The 24,828-nt window shown below is 39.3% G+C and overlaps 3 protein-coding genes and 2 pseudogenes across 6 annotated transcripts; 3 read left to right on the forward strand and 2 right to left on the reverse strand.

Annotated features, from left to right (window-relative positions):
* Positions 1-236: 236 nt before the first annotated feature.
* Positions 237-3,499, forward strand: LOC121755843 (bZIP transcription factor 29-like). Of its 2 annotated transcripts, none has more exons than XM_042151255.1 (5): positions 237-488; positions 740-1,806; positions 1,891-2,023; positions 2,111-2,195; positions 3,066-3,499. In XM_042151255.1, exons 2-5 carry the CDS (start codon positions 884-886, stop codon positions 3,281-3,283), a joined length of 1,359 nt encoding a protein of 452 aa, XP_042007189.1. In that variant the 5' UTR covers positions 237-488; positions 740-883; the 3' UTR covers positions 3,284-3,499. The 2 variants fall into 2 exon arrangements, with proteins under 2 accessions (XP_042007189.1, XP_042007190.1); XM_042151256.1 differs by having other exon boundaries at positions 797-1,806.
* A 2,187-nt stretch (positions 3,500-5,686) lies between these two features.
* LOC121755974 (protein IQ-DOMAIN 32-like) lies at positions 5,687-11,879 on the forward strand. Of its 3 annotated transcripts, none has more exons than XR_006040886.1 (7): positions 5,687-5,906; positions 7,860-8,186; positions 8,272-8,493; positions 8,855-8,938; positions 9,048-10,575; positions 10,995-11,161; positions 11,510-11,879. XR_006040886.1 is itself a non-coding variant. In XM_042151427.1 (6 exons), the coding sequence occupies exons 1-6, from the start codon at positions 5,823-5,825 to the stop codon at positions 11,012-11,014; spliced, it is 2,265 nt and encodes a 754-aa protein (XP_042007361.1). In that variant the 5' UTR covers positions 5,687-5,822; the 3' UTR covers positions 11,015-11,309. The 3 variants fall into 3 exon arrangements, 1 of the variants encoding a protein (XP_042007361.1); XR_006040885.1 differs by having other exon boundaries at positions 11,513-11,879; XM_042151427.1 differs by lacking the exon at positions 11,510-11,879 and having other exon boundaries at positions 10,995-11,309.
* A 6,098-nt stretch (positions 11,880-17,977) lies between these two features.
* On the forward strand, positions 17,978-20,471 carry LOC121755868. The gene is made up of 2 exons (XM_042151286.1): positions 17,978-18,472; positions 20,273-20,471. Exons 1-2 carry the CDS (start codon positions 18,116-18,118, stop codon positions 20,303-20,305), a joined length of 390 nt encoding a protein of 129 aa, XP_042007220.1. The 5' UTR covers positions 17,978-18,115; the 3' UTR covers positions 20,306-20,471.
* A 64-nt stretch (positions 20,472-20,535) lies between these two features.
* LOC121754758 lies at positions 20,536-24,582 on the reverse strand (annotated as a pseudogene).
* LOC121755867 lies at positions 23,082-24,551 on the reverse strand (annotated as a pseudogene).
* Positions 24,583-24,828: the final 246 nt, after the last annotated feature.

Genomic DNA, 24,828 nt, shown 5'->3' on the forward strand with positions numbered 1-24,828 from the left:
TGTTTCACTACCAACAAATGGCATTAAAATTGAATTAATCCTTTATTTTTGTTTCTATAAAATCCTTTGCTAGAACGGACTTCTCCACAAATGAGACAGATATTTTTTCCAAAAAAGAAAAAAACAGAGAAGAAAGTCACTGTCAGAAAGTCAGCATAAAAGGAAAAAATATAAAATAATAATGAATTAAAATTTGTCGGTATATGATTTGTTGCCTGCAACTAAGATAAGGAAGAAAATTTAAAAATCCAATCTTTCTAACTCTGCAATCATAATCGTCATTTTTTATGCAAACCCAAAGTTTTTGTCAATTTTCATACTCCTTCTCGCGCTCTGTCTAGCTTACCCATTTTCTTTCTTTTTTTTTTAATCATTTTTGTCTTTTTCTAACGTAATCTCCGCCATTTTCAGCGGGATCTCTTTTCAACCCCATTTGAATAGCGGTTGTCGTGAATAAACATGGATTTTTTGGCCTTTCAAGTAATCAGGTACGATGATTTCTTGGTACTGAATTTCCCCTCTTGTTTGATTTGTCGGGTTATGATTAATTTGCTTGACTTAGTTTTTTTACTAGTGCCGAGTTTCGACTGTGAATGAACTGCATTTGATGCTTGTAGATTTGAGATATCATGTTTGTGCCTAAGTTAGGTTTTTATTTGTTTATCATATTTGAGTAATAAATATTTACGGTAGCTCTGATTATATTGTGATTGGGCAACTTGGGCTTTTTCTGCTGTAGGGTTTTGTTGAAGTGAACTTGATCTTGGATATCTATTTGATTGTGGGGATTAATTAGGTTGTATTTCAAGTGAGGAGAGTGAAGCTGAATAGAACAGAAGGGGGGGAATTGGTGAAGATTCTGGATGGTATCTTGTTGATTTTGATGGCTCAGACCAATCTGAAGCAATCTCCAAATCAAATATTTGGGACTTCTTCTCACTCGAGGTCTCTATCTCAGCCGTCATTCATGGCGAATAATTGCCTGCCCCCTTTAAGCCCTTTTCCTCCTAGTGAGTCTTCATTGGCTTCTCCAAACTCGAGTTTCAAGAACATGTCGATGGAGGAAATGGATGTCGCCTCGCGAGGGCCTGCAATGGGTCTCACTTCTCCAAGGGAGAATCCGTTTCGTGGGAGTGGTCTTCCTCCCCGTAGAGGCCATCGCCGTTCTAATAGTGATGTCCCGATGGGGTTCTCGGATATGATTCAGTCTTCACCTCAGTTGGTCCCCATAAGCAGTCAGGGAGGTTTAGGCCAAATGGCAAATACAAGGGAGAAGTTGGGAAATGGTATGCTGGCTGGGGTGAACAAATACGAAATGGAAGAAGTTAATTATGCAAAAAGTGAGGACTTGGGTGAAAGAAAGCCTGAGGGAGAGGTTGTGGATAACTTCTTTCAGTCGCTGATGGAGATAGATCACTCGGATACTTTGAACTCTTCTGGCGTCAATGGTAAAGATAGGAACACCCTTGCCAGAGGCACAAAGGTTGCTGGTGGCGATAGCAACATTTATGAATCAGAAAACTTACAAAAGAATGCTGCTTCTGCATCCCAAAATCGGCATTTTAGGAGCCTTTCAATGGATAGCGGCATTGGAAGCTTTCAGTTTGGTGACTCGCCACTAAATTTACAGAACTCTCTGTGTAATCGGGCAGATAAGCTCTCGCCTAGAAATTCATTGAGTGAAAACTCAACTGATATTAATTTGGACTTTGGACGGGGTGAATTTAATGAGGTCGAGCTGAAAAAGATAAGGGCAGATGACAGGCTCTCAGAAATTGCTGTCTCGGATCCAAAGCGAGTAAAGAGGTACAGTTGTGTTGAAATATTTATTTGAACTGTGGGACATTTTTTTTGGTGTTAAATGTGTGCTAATATTATTTTTTTCCTCAGGATATTGGCAAACCGGCAATCAGCTGCTCGTTCGAAGGAGAGGAAGCTCCGGTACATGTCTGAATTGGAACATAAGGTGCAGACACTGCAAACAGAGGCCACCACACTATCAGCTAAAATTACTATTGTCCAGGTGCATGGCTGTGGCGTTATGTTTTTTCCTGCTCGTATTCAATAAAAAATAGCAGTCTGGGTTAACTGATTTTTATTGTCTCTTCAGAAAGACCATGCTGAGTTGACTAATCAGAACAATGAGTTGAAATTCCGCATTCATGCTATGGAGCAACAAGCACATTTGAGAGATGGTATTATGCTTGTTTACTAAATTTTACGAAATCTACTTGAATTTGTGAATGCACTTCATGCAGTATCATCCACTTGCATCACATAGGCTAGATGCAAATAATCTGTTCTACATTTCTAGCATTTGGTTTGTTATTTTTTTGGCATTCACATTGTTACTTAGTTATACACTTGTAGTCTGTGCACTCCTAAAACATATCCTACTTCATTAGGTAGGATATCTATCATCCAAGTCGTATCTAAAATAATCAAGCGCTTTGCCTTAACCACCCATTTTAAATAAATAAAAATAAAAAATTGATAATATTGAACTATCGATAAGAATCTGCTCTAATCCAACAAAGTAATGAGGCCATGTTGTCAGAAAATAGTACTGTCCTTGTTACTTCATATGCTAATAATATAAGGTGTCGTTTGGTTGCTACGACTAATTATCATATGATAATCTATCTAGGATTAAATTGTAAGATTATTTTGGTTTGGGGGTGGCTATGACTAATTATCACATGATTATTATCCACCTAGGATTAAGTTGTGAGATTCAATCTCATGAACCGAACATAATACACATTTAATCATTAGATATAATCTTGCAAATTGAACAACCGGTAAGACGATTCCCCAAGGCTAAAGTATGCAAGAATTTTTTTCTAATGCAGTGATTTTTATGTTTAGCTGGTATTTTATCAATGATCATGTTTACTGTTTAGAATTTGTTGAGAACTTCACAAAGTGAATTCACGTAAAATGCCAATACATGATTCCCTAACCTAATTCCTCCCTCCCTCTCTCCACCCCATCTTCTCGTCCTAGTTTATGCAAATTTGATGTGCAAGACTAATTTTGCTGAGCATTTTGGCTTTTTATGGCAGCTCTGCACGAGACGTTGACTGCAGAAGTTCAGCGCTTGAAGTTTGGAAACATGGGGCTTAGAGATGAGGGTAGAACTTCTAATGGCATGGCACAGCAGGTAGCTAGTACGAAGCATAACATGTTCTCTCTGCAGCAACAGCAGCCCAATCAAGGACAACGGCTACCTGTTGCAACTTCAGCCGCAACTACAACTTCATCTGCTCCTACTTCTGATTAGTCGAGATCACATTATTTGAGTCCCTAATTCAATTGGTTAGCTAAATTACAGTATCTGGTACTCGAGATGTTTTCGTAGCGTGGTTTGGTTTAGACCAGTATATCACATATAGTCTTTAATGTTTATTTATTATTTTTATATGAGCTTCTTAGAGAATAATTATGTTGGATTTGTTTTATTGGTATATATAAAGGTGAAAACTACAGTTTGACTTGAGGTGCCATGCTGTTTCTATTAGTTTGCTGGTGAAGGTCCCTCAAATTTCAAGATTTGTTGGGGATAGTTTTTCTTTTAAAGCTGATTCATTCCGTATCATAATGGTATCAGAGCCCAGGTGGCTATGGGTCGTGCCTGGATGAGCCTCGGTTAGGGTCAAGCCCTGAAGGACTCAGAATTAGAGTCGGGCCCAGGATGACCCAGGGGTCAGGGCTGGAACAACCCATGTTCATGTCGACTGCGTTTCCGATGTGGACTCGGTTTGATGGGAGGTTTGTTGGGTTACAAACCCGTCCCACATCTGATGAGAGAGGGAAGTTGGGAGGTATATATAATTCATGTCCAACCACAATTAGTTTGAGGCTTTTTGGGAGTGACCCAAAAATAAATCCGTGCGGGCTTGACCCAAAGCGAAAAATATCAAACTAATGTTGCAGTCGACGATCCTAACAAGTGGTATAAGAGCCTAGATGACTATGGGTCGAGCCCTGAAAGACCTGGGTTAGAATCGGGCCCACTGAAAGACTCGGGTTAGTATCGGGCCTAGGATGACCCAGGGGCAGGGTTGGAACGACCAATGTTCGTGTCGACTGCGTTCCCGATGTGGTCTCGGTTTGAGGGGAGGTTTGTTGGGTTACAAACCCGTCCCACATCGGATGAGAGAGGGAAGTTGGAAGGTGTATATAATTCATGTCCAACCCCAGACCTTTTGGGAGTGACCCAAAAATAAATCCGTTCGGGCTTGACCCAAAGCGGAAAATATCAAACTAATGTTGTAATCGACGATCCTAACAAAACTCTTCTGGGAGATGAGATGAAGTTCATCTTCTGAGAATCAACCGTGTTTCGTGTTGGTTAAGAAATTTTGCGAAATAATAGTGTGTTGGTTCATTATCCCCAAGCATGTGTGAAGAACAGTGGGATTATTATCTTGGTCTGAGCTTCACATTATTGCGATGGGGGTTTTGAGAAGACTAACTGCATAAAGTTAGTTCCTTTTCACTTTGTATTTTGCTATCATTGGAGATTCTTTCATGTGAATGGGACTCCACCATTGTTGTCCTTCTTTGGACATCACAATTGTGTGTGTGTGTATGAGAGAGAGAGAGAGAGCAAGAGAGTGAGGGAGATTCTTCATTGAAATATGGGGCTATTGTTGTTTCCTTTAATGATACTAGGAAAAAAGTCTAGCTTGAAAGCGATTTAACTAATTTATATTGTATGATTGAATGACCTAATTATTTGGAGTGCAGTGTAGTAGTCAGTATGGTGTAGTAATAGTTGATAAATACTACTCCTAGTAGTTTAGTATATTAATTGATAATAACAAACAATATTCTGTAATAAATTTTACTACAAGAAAGAGAAGAATATTCATCAGCAATAATTATTGTATTTTTCACTTCCGTCAACTGCATTAATTCCAACAGCAGTATATAACGGCTCTAGTTTTGAAATGTTTTCATTTTCTTGTTTTCCAGACAACTAGTTATGAAATTTCATGAATTTGGTAAATCTGATAAATTTTAGGATGACTCATACCCATATTTTTGTTCCATACCCTATTTCTCTTTTATTGAACCTCTGATCATATTTGATTTTCGGATTGACTATTTTGTACTAAAAAAAATTGATGCATGAATGTAACGTTTTGTTGTTGAAATTATAAGCCTTTGTCTAAATCGGGAATATCGCATAATCTTTAAAACCAATAAGACAATACACAAACTTTAATCTAAAATCATGAAATTTGACTAAATCCTAAAATGTCACATTACTTTAAACTTTAAAGTAAATAGGGATATTCACAAACTTTTAGTTTTTCCCTATACTATATTTTATGAGTATATTTGTCTATATGATAATTAATGTAACTGATCAACTATCAACTACTCCTATTAAAATGAAATTGATACCGCATGCTATGATCTGAGAATAAAATAGAGAAATGAGATTAAGAAAAAAGGTATTACTCCTCCACTACATCTCATCAATTTATAATACTGCCATAGCAATAATCATGTTAAAATGTCAGAATATAATTATATTTAAAATGGACACACATAAAATAATAAACGAATCTAAAATTAAGCCAATCAATTTATTATATGTCCGGAATCTAGACACAAGTCAATTGGATTTAAGAAGATATTTTGAGTCCGCATTTCCTAAAATGCCCCTACAATCTGTTTGAATTTCCGACGACAAAAACACTCTTCAGTGCTCTGCTCCGGCCTGCTCCAGTCTATTAGTTTTAGTAGTAAAACAAAGAGCATTTTCCAGAGAGAGAGAGAGAGAGCAGTGAATTTCCAGAGATTCAAGCATGGGAAAATCAACTGCGTCATGCTTCAAGATCATCGCCTGCGGCAGCGATTCCGTCGACCATGGAGATCTTCAAACGCCTGAAGTATATATCTATCCATTTATTCCTTCCTAATATTCTCCATTTCATTTTCATTTTATTTCTATTGTTTTACGCTTCCAGATTTGAATTTGAAGAATTTTCGGCTTGAATAGTTCATACGTATGTTGTTTTGAATTTTGAATTCGCTACTAACGGTTTACAGTCTGCATTCCTTTCTTTTTTTTGCTGTTTTTGAATGGTTGAGTGTAGAGATCATTAATGCATCTTGTTTTGTGGTGAATCTGAATTTGACTTGATTCAGTGTAATTTGACCTTTTTACTTTCACCTTTTCCGGTGACTGTGAGTATACATTCTGAGCTCAATTACTCACTGACTGATTTAAGTGATGAAACCTAAGATAGAATCTGCTGGAGTAACTTTCAGTGTGACCTGACCTATAATCACTATAACGTTTTTAGGCTGTTGATTGTACCCTTTCCTGTTACATTCTGCTTTTAGCTTTATTTGCTTTCTTTTCCTTTTATCTTGTCTTCAAGTATGTAAATAAATGACCAAAATAGGTAAAATCCATAAGGAATTGTTGCTTCTGTAATTCTGGCCATGGAGCGATACTTGAATTTAAATCTAAAATATTCAGGCCCTGATCTGATAATATTTTTGTAAGGTGACTCGACATATTTTGCCTTGCTCGCTAAGAATTATATCTATGGCAGCATTTGCTAGTATAAGTAAGCTAAAGGACATAACAGAAGTGAAATGTTCAATAACAACTGAAACAAGAATCACTGTCGTGGTGTAGCCATTTGGAATATAAGACTTTATGGATATGGAACAAAAACAGAAAAATAAAATAAAATTATGATATATCTTTCCAAGCAGGATGTCTTTCTATTTGGTTCAACTTTTCTTATTCCAAACAGAAGTGGGAACTTTTACAATATTCTTAGATGATGCTAATAATACAACTGCATTTTTTTGCGCTTTGTGCATATCTGCATCTTCATCTGATTAACACAGAAAGTATCTGTAATTTCGACATCTTATTGCCAATGTTTGATGTTGTTTACTTGTGTTTTATTCTTTTCAAGTTTCTAAAACCACATATTCTACTTTTCTTCACTTTCAATACCCTTTATAGTTTTAAGTTGTCCATTTAAACATGTGAACCAATGATATTTCACATGAGAAGTCAACATTTGAATTGCTCTTAGCTAATTAAACTTGAAGGATTCTTACAGTTATTAGGCAACAAAACTTGGGAGATATCCCCAAATTAGTTACCTGTACAACTTACGTTTCATGGTCAAGTTTAAAGATATTCCGTGCTGATTCTTTTATAGTCAAGTCAAGGTTCTTCAATCTACTTTTATGGTCGAGAGCTAGGTAAGTGTCATTTATAAACATATAGCATGGGAATAAAATCACTTTTTTTGTGATTCCTTTTCTCTAGCTTTGTTTTTGGCCCATGCGGGAGTTGGTGCTACTTCACTAGACTATGCCTCAGATAAATCACTTGCTTTGATTGATATCAATATTTTCCTCCTTCAGAGGATTTCTAAGCCAAGTTTCATTGGCTAAAAAACAGATAGTAATATACATAAATTTAGTAAGGAGAAGAAATTAATTGTTGCATAATGCTACACTCTTTGACCTCCTTCCAATATAATAAGTCTTTCTAGTCACTACATTTTCCCCTTATTGGTGTCTCTTGTGCAGGAACAACCTGCGGCACTGGATCACATCTTCTTGCACTTCTCATTGTCCCTTTGATTGTGGTGTAATCTGTATATTTTGACTCTTAAGAGAGAAAAGTTGTGAGATTCTAAAGGGAAAAAAATGATTGATATTAAGACCACTTAAATACGATCATCTATTAAATAGTTTGAGGTTGTGAAGCTCTTAGAGAATTTAAGATATGGAAATTAGATCACTAGCACTTATGGTTTGTTAAGGTATTTGCTTCTTTCATTGTTAAATTTTTATCTTATTTGCAGAGCAAGCTTTCAAGTGCTCGGAGTGGGTGGAGTTTTCGGAAGAGATCGGCTAGACATCAAGTATTGAGTAACACTATTATCTCAGAAGCACCTTCTTTCACTGAAAGCCCAGAGGCTACTGTTGCCAGCTTACCAGTGCAGCCAAACTTGTCTGTTCCAGAAAAGGCATCTGTAATTCAATGGACGGATGAAAAGCACAGGTTGTCTGCTCAAGTAGACTCAAATCTTTCAAACGTAATTGCTACTGATGAAGAGGAGTGTAGTGTAGATGCAACCCCCAAAGAGTCCAGTGCCATCGTAATCCAAGCTGCTATCAGGGGATATCTGGTACATACCTGTTCATCAAAGTAGTTCTTGCTGTTTTAGTTAATTCGACATAGACGTATCATGATCGACTTGTATTTTTTACCAGGCCCGAAGGATGCTTCTGAAGCAGAAGAACGTTATCAAACTCCAAGCTGCTATAAGAGGTCATTTAGTTCGAAGGCATGCTGTTGGTACTCTTCGGTGTGTTCTAGCCATTATTAAAATGCAAGCTCTTATACGAGCACGCCATATCCGTCTCAAAGGGTCGGGTGACTTTGACAAGAAGAAGAAAATTAGTGTCGTGGATGGTCTCAATCCAACAGTCTTGGTAACAAAATTTAATCACCCGTTCGACTTTCAAATTTTCCTCCCTCTCCTACTCAGCAATTTCATAACTAAACTGTTGAGGTTACATTCATGCTCTTTTGTCGATATACATTTGAATCCGTCTTCTCGAGTTTCTGAATATTCCCCATTCCAGATTTCAACTATAATATATACTCGTAGATATTATTGATTTTTATTTTTAAGTGGTTAAAAGTTAAAGCTACTTATTCTTTTGCCTCGTCGGACTGATTGAAAAATCTATTTTTCGCATTTGTTTCATTTTTACTGGACTTAACCTTATGAATATGAATTTCTTTAGTCTTTTTATACCTGACTTTTCTCATTCGTGTCTTTCGTTTCAGAGGAGCAAAACAGAAGCCAAGGCAAATAGTACAAGCACCTATATTTCAATTGAGAAGTTACTTGGCAATAAATTTGCTTCTCAGGTGAAACATTTGTTCTTGTTAAGTAGTTTTACATTTTATCTCTCCACCATAAGGCAAACAAGTTTAACTCGTGTAGACGTTTTATTTCTTCACTGGATTTAATTTTTAGCTTATGGAATCTACGCCAAGGATAAAGTCCATCAACATCAAATGTGACCCTGCAAAATCAGATTCTGCATGGAAATGGCTTGAAAGATGGACGTCAGTTTCACCAGTGAGCAACGAAGAGCAAGACAAATCTGGGTCAGCTCCAGAACAGCATGAGAAGGAAAGCCTTGAGTGTGAGCCGAAAGACTTAAAATCTGTCTTGGGACCATCAACTGAATCATCTGAAATATATGAAAACTTGATTACTCGTGGTGCTGACAACTTAGATATCCATGCATCATCAGACTCTCCATTATCTTGTCATCCCAAACTGCAAAACGTTGAAAAGCCAAATCCAAGATATGAAATGGCAGAACCAGGTGTTGTTGAAATGATGGAAACAGGTTTGATAGAAAATATGGACGCCAAGCCTGTCTTAGTTAAGTACGAAACTAATAATCAGCAAGTCATGCATGATTCAGAAGAGTTCTCCTTTGTGCAACCCGAAATTGAGAGGAAAAGGTTTCCTCATAAGGCAAGCAATCCCTCTTTTATTGCCGCCCATTCAAAATTCGAAGAACTAAGTTCTGCTTCTACTGGTCCACCATTTAAGTCTGGGGAAATTGGATTAAATAATGCTTCCATATCCAATGCGGTGACCATTCAAGTTGCTGGCTCAGAATGTGGTACTGAGCTTTCCGTTACTTCTACCCTTGATTCACCAGATATGTCTGATGGGGGAGTCTATGATCTTGAGTTGGAACCTAAAATTTTGGAAGCAACTGACCCTCCTAGAAGCAGAGAGAAATTAGAACATGAAGCTTTTGAGAACTCTAGCATATTGGGAACTGAACTGTCATATGCCAACATCCATCACTTGGAGAGAAATGAAACTGTCCACCCATCTGCTGGTGAGCACGTTAATTCTGTTATTGCTTCAGAATCACCACCCCGTGAGAAGAAGCTGGAATCAGATCAAAGTAACATGCAGGAGGTGAAACCGGGATCCGATGCAATCCATATAGTGGACAAGGCATTACCCAAAGTGTCTCCAAGAAGCCATGTAACTCTCCCTAAATCTCAAGCAATGCTTTCCAGCCAAGTTTCTCTCAGTCCCAAGAAAAGAAATGGTGGAAAAGTTAACTCCAATGAAAAGAAGAAATCTTTATCCGCTGATACGAGTTCTGTCTCTACTCCTAACCGTGATTCTCCCACTCAGAGTAGTTTGAAGCCGGCAGAGGAGCCTAAATCTGGAAAGAGGCGTAAATCCTTTGGTTCGACAAAACTTGAATTTACAGATCAGGAACCAAGAGAAGCTAGTAGCCAAAATTCGCTACCAAGTTACATGCAACCAACTAAATCAGCACGAGCCAAAGCATTATCCAGTGGATCGCTAAAATCAAGTCCTGATGAACAAGACAAGGATATCATCCTCAAAAACAGACCCTACCATCCTGGTAGAAACGAAAGAGAAGGATCTCCTCGTATTCAGCATTCCCCATCTCAGGCACAACAGAACGCAAAAGGAAACGACACCCACTCCCCTCAAGGTACTATTTAATTCTATTCAAGCTTGTTTTTTTGTAACTTCATTCCATATTACATGGATGCAAATGATTGTGCTCGACTGTTGATGATATTCTACTGCTGGACTGAGCTTAATACCATTTTTTGGTGATTGGAAAAAATGAAATCATTTTATTGCTGAAACCTTACCGACTACATGTCTTACTATCTAACAATATGCCTAGTGATACTTACACATTCCAGAAAACATCAGAATCACTTTAGCTCTTCTTTGTACATAACTTGAAATCTAGCTTGTTATAGGTAACTCAGAAATAAAGCCAGCTGAAATCTATTTCTGGTATTGTTTGTTCCAGGAAATTGTTAGCTGTATATTTCTTTGTTTTCACCTCATTAACTTTTGTCGCACATTTTTGTGTGTCTTGGTGTTAACATAACACAGGCCGGAAATGGCTGCGCTAGACATTAATCTTGTGGCCGTGACTGATGATATTCGAGCACGTCCCAGATGGTCATTTTACTTTCTCGGCTGCTGTGTGGATTTGTTGTCTTATTTTTTTTGTCATGATATGCACAAGTACTGTATTATTCAGAGAGATGTAAAGTCAGGTGAGCATGGATGTAAATTACCATATCATTATTTATTTGGGCATTATAATTTTTACCTTAAACGTCTCATTGAGTCTAACCAGGTACTATTTGGAATTTGTAGTATTGACACATCGAGGTTTAAGTTTTTGCTGATTTTATGATTTGAGCCGAGTCCCAATTGTACTTTAACACTTGGATGCTTAGTTTTTCCTCTTTAAAGAAATCATGTAAACTAAAGTGTGAAATTTTAATATAATGTGTAAATCAGAGGTCCATTTTGTTGCTCACTTACACCATGCTTCTGAAAATTCAATACTGATGTTTCGATTTCAATAATGTTTAAACTTAACATTGTTTCGACGACAGCAGTCACCAGCCACGACTGGCCTTATATTTCTGGCTGAGAAATTCATGGGAGTCAACCAGGTGTTAGGGGCAGTGGACAAGCCATCACCAGCCGTGACGGACTTTAACACGCCTCCTACAGAAATGGCAACCAGAAGTGCTATCCGACCCCTCTCCTTTTGCTGGGGCAGTAGCTACTAATACTATCATACCATCTTACTCGACTTATATTGTTTGAATTCAAACTGTGCATATCAAACTAAGTATGCATTGTTTGAATTTATACTTTTGATAAACTCATGATTTCTTGTACTTAGGAGTTAGACTTAAGTATGCATTGAATAGGATTTAAACTAGTATTTATATATATTTTTGTTTAAATTTCTATCAATTTGTTGTTTAACAAGTTTGTCATGTTTTGAATCTTTTGAGGGTAAAAATGGCCTAAAAGAGATAAAAAGACGAAGAGTATGAAGATCAAAGTAAAGAATAACGAATTAACAAAGCACACAATTTGTGTGGTTTATCGAGAAAAAGAACATAGCAACACACACAACGGATGTACTCTGCGCCATTCGTGTCTGGAGCATACCAAGCGACTATGTATTTAGTATGACAAAATACACAATTGTGTGTGAGAAATTCCTTTAAAATTCCAAAAAAATCGAGGATCGATCCTATTTCGACCCAGTATCAACCCAATCTCGTTTTTAGTATCTAAAAAACCTAGAGCTCGATTATAATGACATTGATCATTATATTTTACATAGAGTTTTGATTTGGGAAGGTATCCATAAAATATGTACTAGTATCGAGTAAAAGTTTGAGATATTGGTCTCTAAAATCATAAACTTTGCCTAAAATTTGATATTTCTCATGAACTTTGAAATTGACCTCTAATATCACAAACTTTGCATTTTATTTGGTATTTCCCAAACTCACTCAAATAAGATATTTTCATCAAAATCTTGTTTTACACAGGCAACCGTGATACGTTTTATCATATTTTAAACCATTTTGATATTTTATTTTGGTTGTTTTAATAAGATAAAACTAAAATACCCACATATTATATCTAAAAATCTAAATACTACTTACTCCATAAGAGCAGTAGCAATGATGCGCCCTAAGGGACGCCCTAAAGCCCGCTCTATGCACCGGCACGTCAGCATTTTATCCTTCTACCCTTCCACCTGCATTGGGACGCCCTATAAGCCGCCCTAAAGGTCGCCCTATAGGTTTCACTATTGTTTTGTTAATTAATTTAAATATTTTCAAATATGTCAATGCAAAATAATTCAAAAATACCACGATTAATTAAAAACGACAAATCCTATATTGATTAAAATTTTTTTTGCACGAGTTAGAAATGAAAAAAAAGTTGACTACTCTACAAAAGTCTCAACTTGCGGCACAGCTCATCGATCATCCCCTGGAGGTATTCGGCTTTGGCCGGGTCCTGCCATTGCATGAAGTCGTTGTGCGTGTCCAACAACGTCCTGCGGTTGGCGGCCGCTGCTAACTTCGCGTAGGCAAGTGCCGTCGGGGTCGGGGTCGGGGTCGGGATCGGCGATGGGGGGCGGCCGCGGCTTGCGAGGAGGATGTCGCCTTCGCCTTCCCCTTGTTCTTCGCAGCCTTGATGCCAATGGGACGTTGGGAAGACACTGGAGTGCCGGAACTCTCCTCCTCCTCGTACATCGTCCGGTTGAGGTCCACCGGATATGCGTCGCTTTCGCTGCTTGTGTAAGCACCGGCTTCGGTGGTCCTCGTCCTCTTTGCGCAGCCGATGGCAGAATCCCGCCCTGGAACTTCTGCTTGTCCTTCAAGAGCGCCCAGATGTTGAAATGCTTGAAGTCGCCGTACATTGACTGGTACGACAACACCGCTCTATTGCGCACATCGCTCAAGCTCTCGCCGCTTCCCTGCTCCCTCGAGCACTTCTCATACTCCGCCGAGAACAGGTTGACTTGCTTCTTCACCTAATCCCAGTGCTTGCGGAGCTCCTCCCTATGGCGCTTGTACGCGCTCGGCGGCTTCGCCTCATTGTAGCGCTCGACGATGCGCTCCCAGTACGCAACCTGCTTTTGGTTGTTCGCGAATATCGGGTCCTCCGAAATATCCACCCAACACCTCGCCAAGACGAGGGTTTCATCCGGTTGGTAGTTCGTCCTCCCGAGGGCGTACTCTTCATTCGTTTCCGGAGGTGGCACCTTGTACGCCCGGTGCCGGTTCCGATTCTTTCTGGCGGAGGGCGCGGCGGGAAGGGACGGCGGGGCGAGTTGGAGACAGCTCCATGTCAGACAGACTGTACGAATCCGTACTGAATTTGGGATCGTTAGACGTCACCACGGTTCCGGAACCGGCGGTTCACGGTTCGGAACCGCCGGTTCCGGTTCAATAAATTGATGAACCTGAACCGGCCCGGCCAAGGTGTGGCGGTTCCGGTTCGTGAACCGTGGAACCGCCGGTTCAAGTGAACCGTGGAACCGCCGGTGATTGGCCGGTTCCGGGCCGGTTCCGGGCCGGTTCGGCGGTTCGTTTTGATTTTTTTTTTTTTTTTTTTTTGCATTTTGTAAATTGTAATTCAAGTTTAAAATGTAAAAAAACTTGCGTAAATAACATTAGAATGAAGCGATGTACAAATGTAATTTTATTGATACAAATTACAACTTCAAAATTACAAATTACAACTTTAAAATTACAAATTACAAGTTAAAATTTACAAATTACAACATAAAAATTAGAAATTACAACTTCAAAATTATAAATTACAAAAGACTTAAAGTCTTCATTACAATTTACAAAATTACATATTCGAAATAAAGGGGAGAAAAAAGAAATAAAGGAAAAGGACTTGAGCTCAACTTAAATTTAAACTTAAATTTAAAATTTAAGTTGAAATATAAGTTGAGATGCCTACGTATCCTCAATGCTCAATTGCATTTTGGAATCAAAGTCCACGTAGTTCTCTTACCTTGCTTACCTATTTGGCTTGATCGGAAGTATTGGCGCCTACTCTTCTTCGTCGGGGAAGTAGTCTTGGTCGGGTTGTACTACTAGTTTGTCCCAATCCGGTTCTTGGTCTCTAATTTCGGCGGAGCACCAATCATCAAGTAACATGGTGGCTTCCATGTTTTGTCCGGTGAGCCTACTTCTTCGGTCGTCCAAGACGTTGCCTCCAACACTAAAGGCGGACTCGACGGCGACAGTGGAAGCCGGAACCGAAAAGATCTCTCTGGCCATTGATGCAAGGATGGGAAAATCTTTCTCGTGTGAAGACCACCAATCTAGGACGTCGATTTGTTGGGGAACGGGACCTCCTTCTTCCTCATTGAATGAAAAGTGTGAGTCTAAATATAAATCTAACTCACTTACCGAATGTGCCGTCCTTCCTCCGCTGCTGAAGGCGTATAGGTCCGCCAATTGGGATTGGGTGTCGGGGTCATCAACTTGGAAGAAGCCAAAGTTCTGTGTTTGACGGGGGGGTCTAGGTCGAACTTGGTGGGTAGTGTTGTACTTGACTTCGTAATCGTGAAAGAGAGACCGCAAGTCGAACTCAAAATTTCTTTGGAGGCTTGGGAGGTGGGGGAGGTTTATTTGGAATGTTTGGGCAAGGTTTATGTAGTTGTCGTCGTCGTCAGTTTGCAAAGCTCGGAGTGGTTCAAGATCAATAGAAGCTAAACTGTTGTAATAAAATTCTAAAATTTTGAAAGTACCAACTAGTTTCCACTTTGGATCCAAAACTTTGGCAAGCAAAAAAACTGTTGGGATCTCATTGAAATACTTGAGCCATTTTTCAACCATGTAATATAAAACACACATAAGCTCAAGATTGTTTGCGGAATTTTTCATTGCAGTTTTAAAACCAAGTGATATGATCATGCAATGTTCTAAAACACGAACGGATGAGCCGGCGGGGAAGTTGATTTGGGTTTGGGATCTAGAATGCCCAAATTCCACGGGGTGTTTTGCCTTCAAATGGCGTGTGAGAGTACCATATCCCCCACCGATTACAAATGGATAGACTTTATCGCAATAGTTGCAATAAGCTTTGAACTCGCCTGTCTCCACGGTAGTGGTCGAATCATCAGGATTAGAAATTACCACCGGGACCTTCTTGTAATGTTTGGTGAAGATGTCGGATTTCAACTTTGGAGGCATCTTCTTCTTTTGTCTCCCGGAAGGAGGAGGAGCTTCGGCCTCCTCGTCATTTTCGCCAACTTGGCCGGCGCTAGAAGGTGGGAATTGATGCGATCCATCGTCGCCTTCGTCCGATGATAGATTCACATCGTATTCGAAACGCGAATCCGAATGTGGCTCTTCGTCGCCGAGGGTGGCAAGTAACAAGGCCGCATTTCGATCTTCTTCCTCCTACGAGAATTATACACATTAAAACATATCATATAACATATTAAAACATATTAAAACTTACTAAAACATATTAAAACATATAAAACTTACTAAAACATATTAAAACTTACTAAAACATATTAAAACATATTAAAACATATTAACATATTAAAACTTACTAAAACATATTAAAACTTATAACATATAAATCAAAGGAAGGACCACGCTGAGGCATTCCACAATAGGCCATCTTGCACAAGGATATAAGAAAAGGCGGTAGTCCGCACATAATCTTTTTCCGAGCAAGTATACCAAATGGTGCTCTCAAATTAAAGACTTATCATATAACATATTAAAACATATTAAAACTTACTAAAACATATTAAAACATATAAAACTTACTAAAACATATTAAAACATATTAAAACATATTAACATATTAAAACTTACTAAAACATATTAAAACTTATAACATATAAATCAAAGGAAGGACGACGCTGAGGCATTCCACAATAGGCCATCTTGCACAAGGATATAAGAAAAGGCGGTAGTCCGCACATAATCTTTTTCCGAGCAAGTATACCAAATGGTGCTCTCAAATTAAAGACTTATCATATAACATATTAAAACATATTAAAACTTACTAACATATTAAAACTTATATCATATAACATAATAAAACATATTAAAAAACTACTAACATATTAAAACTTATTATAACATATTAACATAGTAAAACATTTAATTTAGAAGTTTAGAACTTACTTGTAATCGAAGAGCGGCTCGCCTTCCCACCTCCTCCGCAACTTGTGCTCTAGAAGGGGCACGACGACGACGAGAGTCACTTTGATCTTGGGCAATTCCCTTGCCCCGATCACCACCACGACGAGATGAAGACATGATATTATGGAAATTGGAAGTAGAGAATAGAGAGTAGTGTTTATGTGATATTAACGTAAACAAGAACAACGTGAGTAAATTATGAGCGCAAATAACGTAAACAACTTGAGAGAAAGAGGATGGAGAATAGAGAAATTGAGATTGAGAGAGAAATTCTTATCAACACAAGAATGGGGTAAGTAGAAAATGAAGATGAGGGGGTTATTTATAGGGGAAAAATGTGATTAAAAAAAGAAAAAAAAAAGAAAAAATTTCAAATTTTTGAAATCCGGCGGAACCGCCGGTTTACCGCCGGAACCGCCGGTTTACTCGTTGAACCGCCGGTTTTTGGTCAGAAACCGCCGGTTTCGTCAACGGTTTTCTGACAAAAACCGGCGGTTTCTGACCCGGTTTCTGAAAAGGCTACGTCTAGGCCGGTGGTAGCCTGAAAAGGTGTCGGAACCGGTGAACCGCCGGTTCGGAACCGCCGGTTCCGGTGAAAACCGGCGGTTCGGAACCGCCGGTTACGGTTCGCAAATTTCATGAACCTGAACCGGCCCGTCGGAACCGCCGGTTCCGGTCACGGTTCGGAACCGCCGCCGACGGTTCCGGTTCCGGTTCGGAACCGCCGGTGACGGTTCCGGGCCGGTTCAGCCGGGCCGGTTCGGTTTGGTGATGTCTAGGGATCGTACTGCGTGTTGGAGTCGAACGACCGATATTCGTCAGGGTCTGTACCCAGCCAACGTGCACCACCCCCAAACATCGGACTATTCGGACTTGAGTATTCACCGGAATCCATTTTATAGTGTAATTTGAGTGTGGAAAAGTGAATGGAAAGGTTACAAATGAAGGTGGGGTAGGGGATATTTATATAAATAAATTTTTCGAAAAAAAATGCGTTGCATCATCCGCGTCGCCCACAGTGGGCGGACGATCTATAGGGCGCAGACGATGCCCTATCGTCCACGTATCGTCCGCGGACGATCTATAGGGCGCAGACGATGCATCGGGAATCGTCCACGCACCCACAGTGGCGGACGATGGCTCGCCCGAGGCATCGGGCAGCCTATCGTCCGCCCCATTGCGGATGCTCTAAGAATTGAAGAATGCGGAGCAAATAATAATAATAATAATAATAATAATAATAATAATAATAATAATAATAATAATAATAATAATAATAATAATAATAATAATAATAATAATAATAATAATAATAATAATAAAAACCAGAGTCTTGTGCCTGAACTTAAACTCTCACACACCTGAAAGACAGAAACACTGAGCGAAGGAAAGGAAGGAAGGAAGGAACTGAACTTAAACCCTCACACACCTGAAAGACAGAAACACTGAGCGAAGGAAAGGAAGGAACGAAGGAAGGAAGGAAGGAGGGACAAAATGTTGAAATTCTTGTCGAAGGTGAAGATCGAATTCAATGCGCTAGACCCTCGATTGGCGTCCTGCATGGAGTTCCTTGCTCAGTGCAACGCACGCAAGGCCAAGGAGTCCAACCCCAGCTGCCAGATCCAGGTCAAGCGCCGCACCGACGATTTCCCTCCCCAGATCACCGTTACCTTCGCCAACGGCATCGAGGAGACCTTCGACGCCACCTCCACCCCAGCGCAGCACATCCGCACCCTCATCCTCGACAAGGGCCGCGTCCTTGAGACGGAGCAGATGTTCCGCGAGGCCGGCGAGAAGTGGCCCGTTGTTATTCCCGATCACGAGCTTCAGCAACCATTTACAGGAATTAAGGTATTTTCGTTCCTATTTATGTTGCTATCATCTAATAATACTATTAGTTGAATGACTAAATTCCTTCAGGCAATTCGTCGAACATGTTCTGGGCAGTAATGGTTGAAATAGTCTTTTAATTTTTTTTAATCAGTTGGTTTTGTTTTGTCTCGTTTTATATGCTGCGGAGTTTATTGAGGATGTGTTCATTCTACTGAGTTAGAATTAGTGGGAAAATGATACTCCTAGTATACAGAAAAAAATGATTTCAGGCTTAATATTTGAGAATTCAAATTTGTTTAATTTGTAAATATAGTAGTATTACTTGTAATTAAGATGTTAATGTTTGTCAAGTACTAAATTCTTGAGTTATCTTGGTTCCATCACTAGATCTCAGTGACTAGATTCTTTTTGAGATGTATTTTTGCTTAACTAAGTTGAAAGGGTAAATTGTGAAATGCTCAATACTGATTTCAGATTGTTATGGATTCTTGATTCCCTGTTGGAGCGTGAAAACCTTGTCTAATAACTCAATGCTTGAGCAATATATGACTATAGCTAACTGAAACATAGTGTGTTTACTTGAGGACTATTGCAGCTCTGTGACGTTCTTTATTCTGTCATTCTTGTGTGCCAACATTAACATTGGTTTGGTCTTAAGTAACTAAATGAATATCAGAATCTTTTAATCAATCATCCTGAAGTCGGTTATCCTGTAGGGTGTTCAAACTTCAAAGTGATATTTGAAACTGTGAATGTGTAATTCGTACGATAGGTGGAATAAGTGTTGAGCATTTGTAGTTGAAAAACTGTTTTAAATGACTTTGATCTTTGACCAATTGGATCTATTTTTGCGGTTTCTTTTTAACATGAACTACTTGTATCATCTGAAATAGATTACCACTTAGAGCAGCCAGTGTAAGTAATTTGGAATGCAACATCTTGCTGTTCAAATGTTTTGTTTCATTGCATGACCTTATTTTTGAAAGATTTGATGCTCAAACAATTAGTGGAATGCAATAAAAGAAGTTTGGCTTGCTTAATATCATATTTCCACATCCTTTGTCAATTCAATTTCACATAATAGCACCTGATATACATTACATTTTCAAATGCATTTGTTCCTGCAGAATAAAATTCGAACAAAAAATATAGCTCGCTTTACCAGTTTAGATCTTTACTCTGATTGGCATGTCCAAGCACGTTTCATGCAGACTATATTCCTAGATGATTTCTACTATGTATCTTTCTTGTGCGTTGGCATGCGTTTTCCTTTCACCAACGCCCCATTCGTTCATATAACTAGAACATGACTGGACCTATTAACTTCTATCTGTAGATAGGATATTAGTAATACAGGGAGATGATCAAAGTATAACTAATATTAAGTGTATAACTAGAGAACAAATCTCAGCCATTAGATCAAAATGATCTAGTTCACTATATGGGCGATTTAGTTCACTACAGGAAGGAGTGAACCAAAACACAATCATAGTGAAGTATTTACTTCGTGAATGATTTAGTTCACTATAAGAGTGATTTAGTTCACTACAGGAAGGAGTGAACTAAATCGCTCTTATAGTGAACTAAATTCGTGTTCTCTAGTTATGCATTTAAGTAGTGGTTTCCCTAGATCACTACTCTAGTAATATATTAGGGTCTCGTGGTCATAAAACTTGGTTGTCATCTCGTCAATCTAATGGATGCAAATCTAATAAGTAGGAGTATTTGAGAAAATCGTTGGTCAGAGTATATGTTTTGCTTGATTTGTTATGGTTTTGTATTCTTTGGGGTTTAAATAATTATTATGAACTTGTGCAGCCAAAGAAAGCAGAAGACAAGCCGCAGCAGTGAATGTTTAAGGCTGCTTCACTTATTGGATCAACCACTTGGAATTTTTTGAGCTGCAATTGTATGTTGACATCATATTTCTAGTTAGAGTAAAATTCTTGATTGACATATAGATTAAGGTTGGATTTGTTACGATTTTAAAAGTTAGCAATGAAAGAGACTCTCAAAACTCCAAGTCACACTCAAAATTGCAATTTATTGTGTGAATAAAAAGCTCATTGGGTTCAATAATATGACAATGAAGCAATTTAATTTATTCCCAACACACAGCGCTATAATGTACAGTGATATTTACAATGTGTGTTGATAAGATTTGTCTTGTGATAATCGTTCTTCACGTCTAACTGCATTCGGATTGGACATCATATCCATCATCATCATCTTCTTCTCGGGTGAATCTTCCCAGTTGGAGAATGTCTTTAAGTCGATCTGCAAGAGAGAATAGCATTACTGCATTAGATTGCGCCATGGAAGCTCGACTGACTGCTCAATCAAATAGAATGAAAGATTGGTTACCTTGCGTCGTTGATCTGTAAAAATTTCTTCTCTTTTCTGATGAGTTGCTTGAACCTGTCGAGCAGATCTCCCGCCTAATCCCCATACCTCTACTTGGAAAACCGAGGCTTCAGTTGGGAGGAATCCCTATCAATGTGCACACACAAACTCTGATCATTAGTCACTGCATCAGATTTAGGTACCATATATTTTTCTCCCTTCCTGCCGATTCAGTATATTTCCTGTTAGTTTTAATCGTCTAAGCAAAAAATATGTATATAGCAGAGAATGCCAAACTATCATCAATTATACCCCAAGTTACTTGGACTGACCTGAGGATAAGAACGCATGAAAGAATCCATGGCCTTGCGTTGCTGTTTTGCTCACGTGCAGAAATAAGCATTAGCGTTGGACCATTGTAGCCCCCGACCCTTGACCAAAAGACCTTTACCATCAACAGAAGATCTGCATGTAGTTTTGCAATTGCGCATTACTAAGCTACATCTAAAATCAGATAATGCAGTGGCGATGTAAATTCAGATGAGAATAACAGTTACTGTGAGTTTGTCGCATAGGGTTTAAGTTTTGAAACATACAAGACAGGCTATAGTATGCCCTACGAGAAACAGGTAAAATTCATACAAAATATAAACCGAAATAGTTCAGAAATTTAGTAGAGCAGAACAAATGGGTAGTAAACATGTTAATAACATAAATGCAGCCAAGTCTATAAGAGAGTGGACAAACTGGTAAAGTAGGTTTTCGTTCGTTTGATAATCATCACTGGGAAAGCAAGCTTTTGACATCACTTCATATATAGCACCTCTCAAGGTGAGTGAGATGGCCCAGGCCCTTCCAGGAATCAAAAGCCGAATTTTAGAAATTTCCAAAGAGGAGCTCTCATGAGCAGAAGAAGAGCATGATGGCTCTGATTTCTCCTGCAATTGGTCAGTTTTAAGATTAGTGACATAACCATAATACAAGATGCTTGTTAAGCTCCATTGATATCACCATCTTCGCAAAAATCAGTTTTACAAGAGACTCATCTTCATATTGACAATTGAAAAGGAACTATTAACACCTATTGTTCTGGGGTAAATAGCATCTACCACAAATCAATAAAAACCCGAGACTCGCAAAGAACCCTGTTATTCATGCATGTTTATCAAGCTTAAAATGTAGTACCGTGTTTCACATCTCTTAGGTTTAAATAGATATTGTCAATTTTGATATGTAGAAGCGGATCATCGTCCCCTGAAGTTCCATTATTATAGGAATCGGAGGTCTACAAAAACTACTGCACCCAAACTTCAAAGTAGTTAATCCATTTTAAAACTTATTTGAAATACTCAAGACTCGAGTAACTGAAATTGTGTAAGATCACACAAAACAATATGAAGAATGGAACAAAGTGTACCACCTCCGGGGCCGTGAGGTAACAGAGTCTAGCATGAACGAATTGTTGAAGCAATCTGCGAGGTGTGGTACATTCTTCAATGCCCAAAGATGAATTTTTGCGGCAGGAAGTTGAATATCTATCTCCGACACACTGGAGTCCCAAAAATCCTAACCGCATCTCCTCCACGTCACGCCTCAATAGCTGAGGATACCAAATGAGAGATATCTGGGAATAGTACTAAATTTCCCTTCACTCTGCCCTGCATTCCCTCATCCTAGAATCACAGGAGAAAATCCAACAGATGCACAGAAGCATACGAACATCATGGGGCGACAACGCCCCACTAACTTTGCAATTATCATCAAATAGCTCAAACTGCAGATCAACTTGGAGCCCGGCCTTCGAACATGCCACGGAAAATACCCGGAACAAATTATTTAACAATGTGGAAGCAACCGCCCTTCTGCAGATATTGGTGTAACCTTTCAAGAACTCCACCTCATTCACTCCATTTTTATCAAGAAATTTCGGAATATGGGTTTAAATTCGCTGACCTTTCGAGATAAGAGACTCAATTCGCTTATCTTTCGAAAAATTCGCATGTCTCGGACTCATATTTCGAAAGATAAACGAATTGAGTCTGAGACATGCGAATTTTTCGGAATAAGGGTTTTACACCATTTTATATTTATTCTCTTCATTTTTCTTATTATTTCTCTTCCAATAATTATAGATTTACTAAACTATCCTTTAACACATCTCTCAAAAATTTCATTTTACCTCCCTCCAAACGATTTGCACTACACTCTTAAAAGTCAATCTTCTCTCTCAAATTCTCACGTTCACGCCGCCTCCGGCTCCGCCTCCACCTCCACCCTCCACTTCGCCGCCACCTCTTCCTGGCGCCTCTTCACCGTCTCTGCCTCCACCCTTCACCACCTCCGCTTCCACTCTTCGCCGCTCTTTCCAATTCCGATCTCGAGCAACCTCTCCTCAATCCCATCAACGCGTAATAATCCACGTTTCTGCTCTCTCCTCCGGTTAGCCTCTGCTTCAGCTGCTGGATTTAGCCGCCAACGAGCACAATTTCCCCGGAATTTCTCTGTATTGAACCTTCTGCCGCTTCCAAACAGGCCCTAGCAATTTCCAGTCACGCAAAATCGAATTGTACAATAATTTCAAATGCTCCAGATCGTGGAGGCTATCCGGCAAGCACCTTATCGATTCGGCAATGCTGCTCTAATGGCCAGCGCTTCGATGCAAGACGTGTCCAGCGCTAGGGCTCTGTTGCAACGGCGATGGCCTCTGCGATTCATCCAACCGATCAGAAGGCCGAGGCGCGGTGGACGTAGCACTCTGACAGAAACCCCTACGGCGCGCCCCGGCGCCCGTCAAGGATTTTCGTGAAGTGTCTAACGGCTTCGGAGTAGAGTCCTGCGTCGAGGGCGGCGATCGCGGCGGATGAGGAGCTGGATGCGAGATGCTCTCGAATTCGGTCTTCGGAGGCCTCTCCGGCTGGTGATTCTCCACCTCCGCTTCCACTTCCACACATAAATGATGAAGAGCGGCGAAGAGTGGAAGGAAGCAAAGGTGGCGAAGGGTGGAGGCAGAGACGGTGAAGAGGCGGCGGCGAAGTGGAGGGTGGAGGCGGCGTGCGCAAATCGTTTGGAGGGAGGTAAAATGAAATTTTTGAGAGATGGGTCAATGATAGTTTAGTAAATCTATAATTATTGGAAGGGAAATAATAAGAAAAATGAAGAGAATAAATATAAAAATGTGTAAAACCCTTATTCCGAAAAATTCGCATGTCTCGGACCCATATTTCGAAAGGTAAGCAAATTGAATCTCTTATCTCGAAAGGTCAGCGAATTTAAACCCCGAAATTTCTCATTTTTATCAGCCACAAAAAACAATTCAACTATTGCAGAACCCTAGATGAGTAAACAACAGGGGCAATTTCTTAAGCACCACATCTTTATCAGATTCCACATTCGCACAAGTCAAATCGAAACATTTCTGAGACGAAAAAGCGAACACGGTGTAAATAAGGTACCCTGATAAAAAGATCAAGCTTAAGACAATCAAGTAACGAATTTGGGAAAACGAATCGCAATTTAGAGCGTGATTAAATAAAAAAATTGATCTGGTAAGTGGCAACCTAATTGTAGAAACCACGTGATGATTATAATTTGAGGTTAATGTGTTGTTGAATTACCTGAAGAGAAGCGAGAGGAATTGATTGGGGATTAGAGAGAAGAGGAAATGAGTTCTGGAGAGAAGGAAGGGCTCCAGTTGTTGCAGCTCGTGATTGTAATTGGCTTAGCTCCGGTGATGCTCCCTGCTCCGTCGATGATGTTGCCCCATTTTTCTTGATTGCTAAACGATTTTTAGTTTATTTCTTCTGGAATTGTGAAATTTAAGTTTAACCGCCTTAACCGAAACCGTAATGATGTCTTTTAAATACAAAAGAAATTATATTTATATCATAATAATATTTATTAAATCTGTCAATAAGTTGAAAATCTCAGCATTATGCTGTAAATTCTTCAAACGTGGATGCACGTTTATAAATTGCAGATCCACAGAATTCATGGGATTCGACGCTGAATAAGATCGTTGATTGGACGAATAA

The sequence above is a fragment of the Salvia splendens genome, chromosome 11 (genome assembly GCF_004379255.2).
Source record: "Salvia splendens isolate huo1 chromosome 11, SspV2, whole genome shotgun sequence".
NCBI lineage: Eukaryota > Viridiplantae > Streptophyta > Magnoliopsida > Lamiales > Lamiaceae > Salvia > Salvia splendens.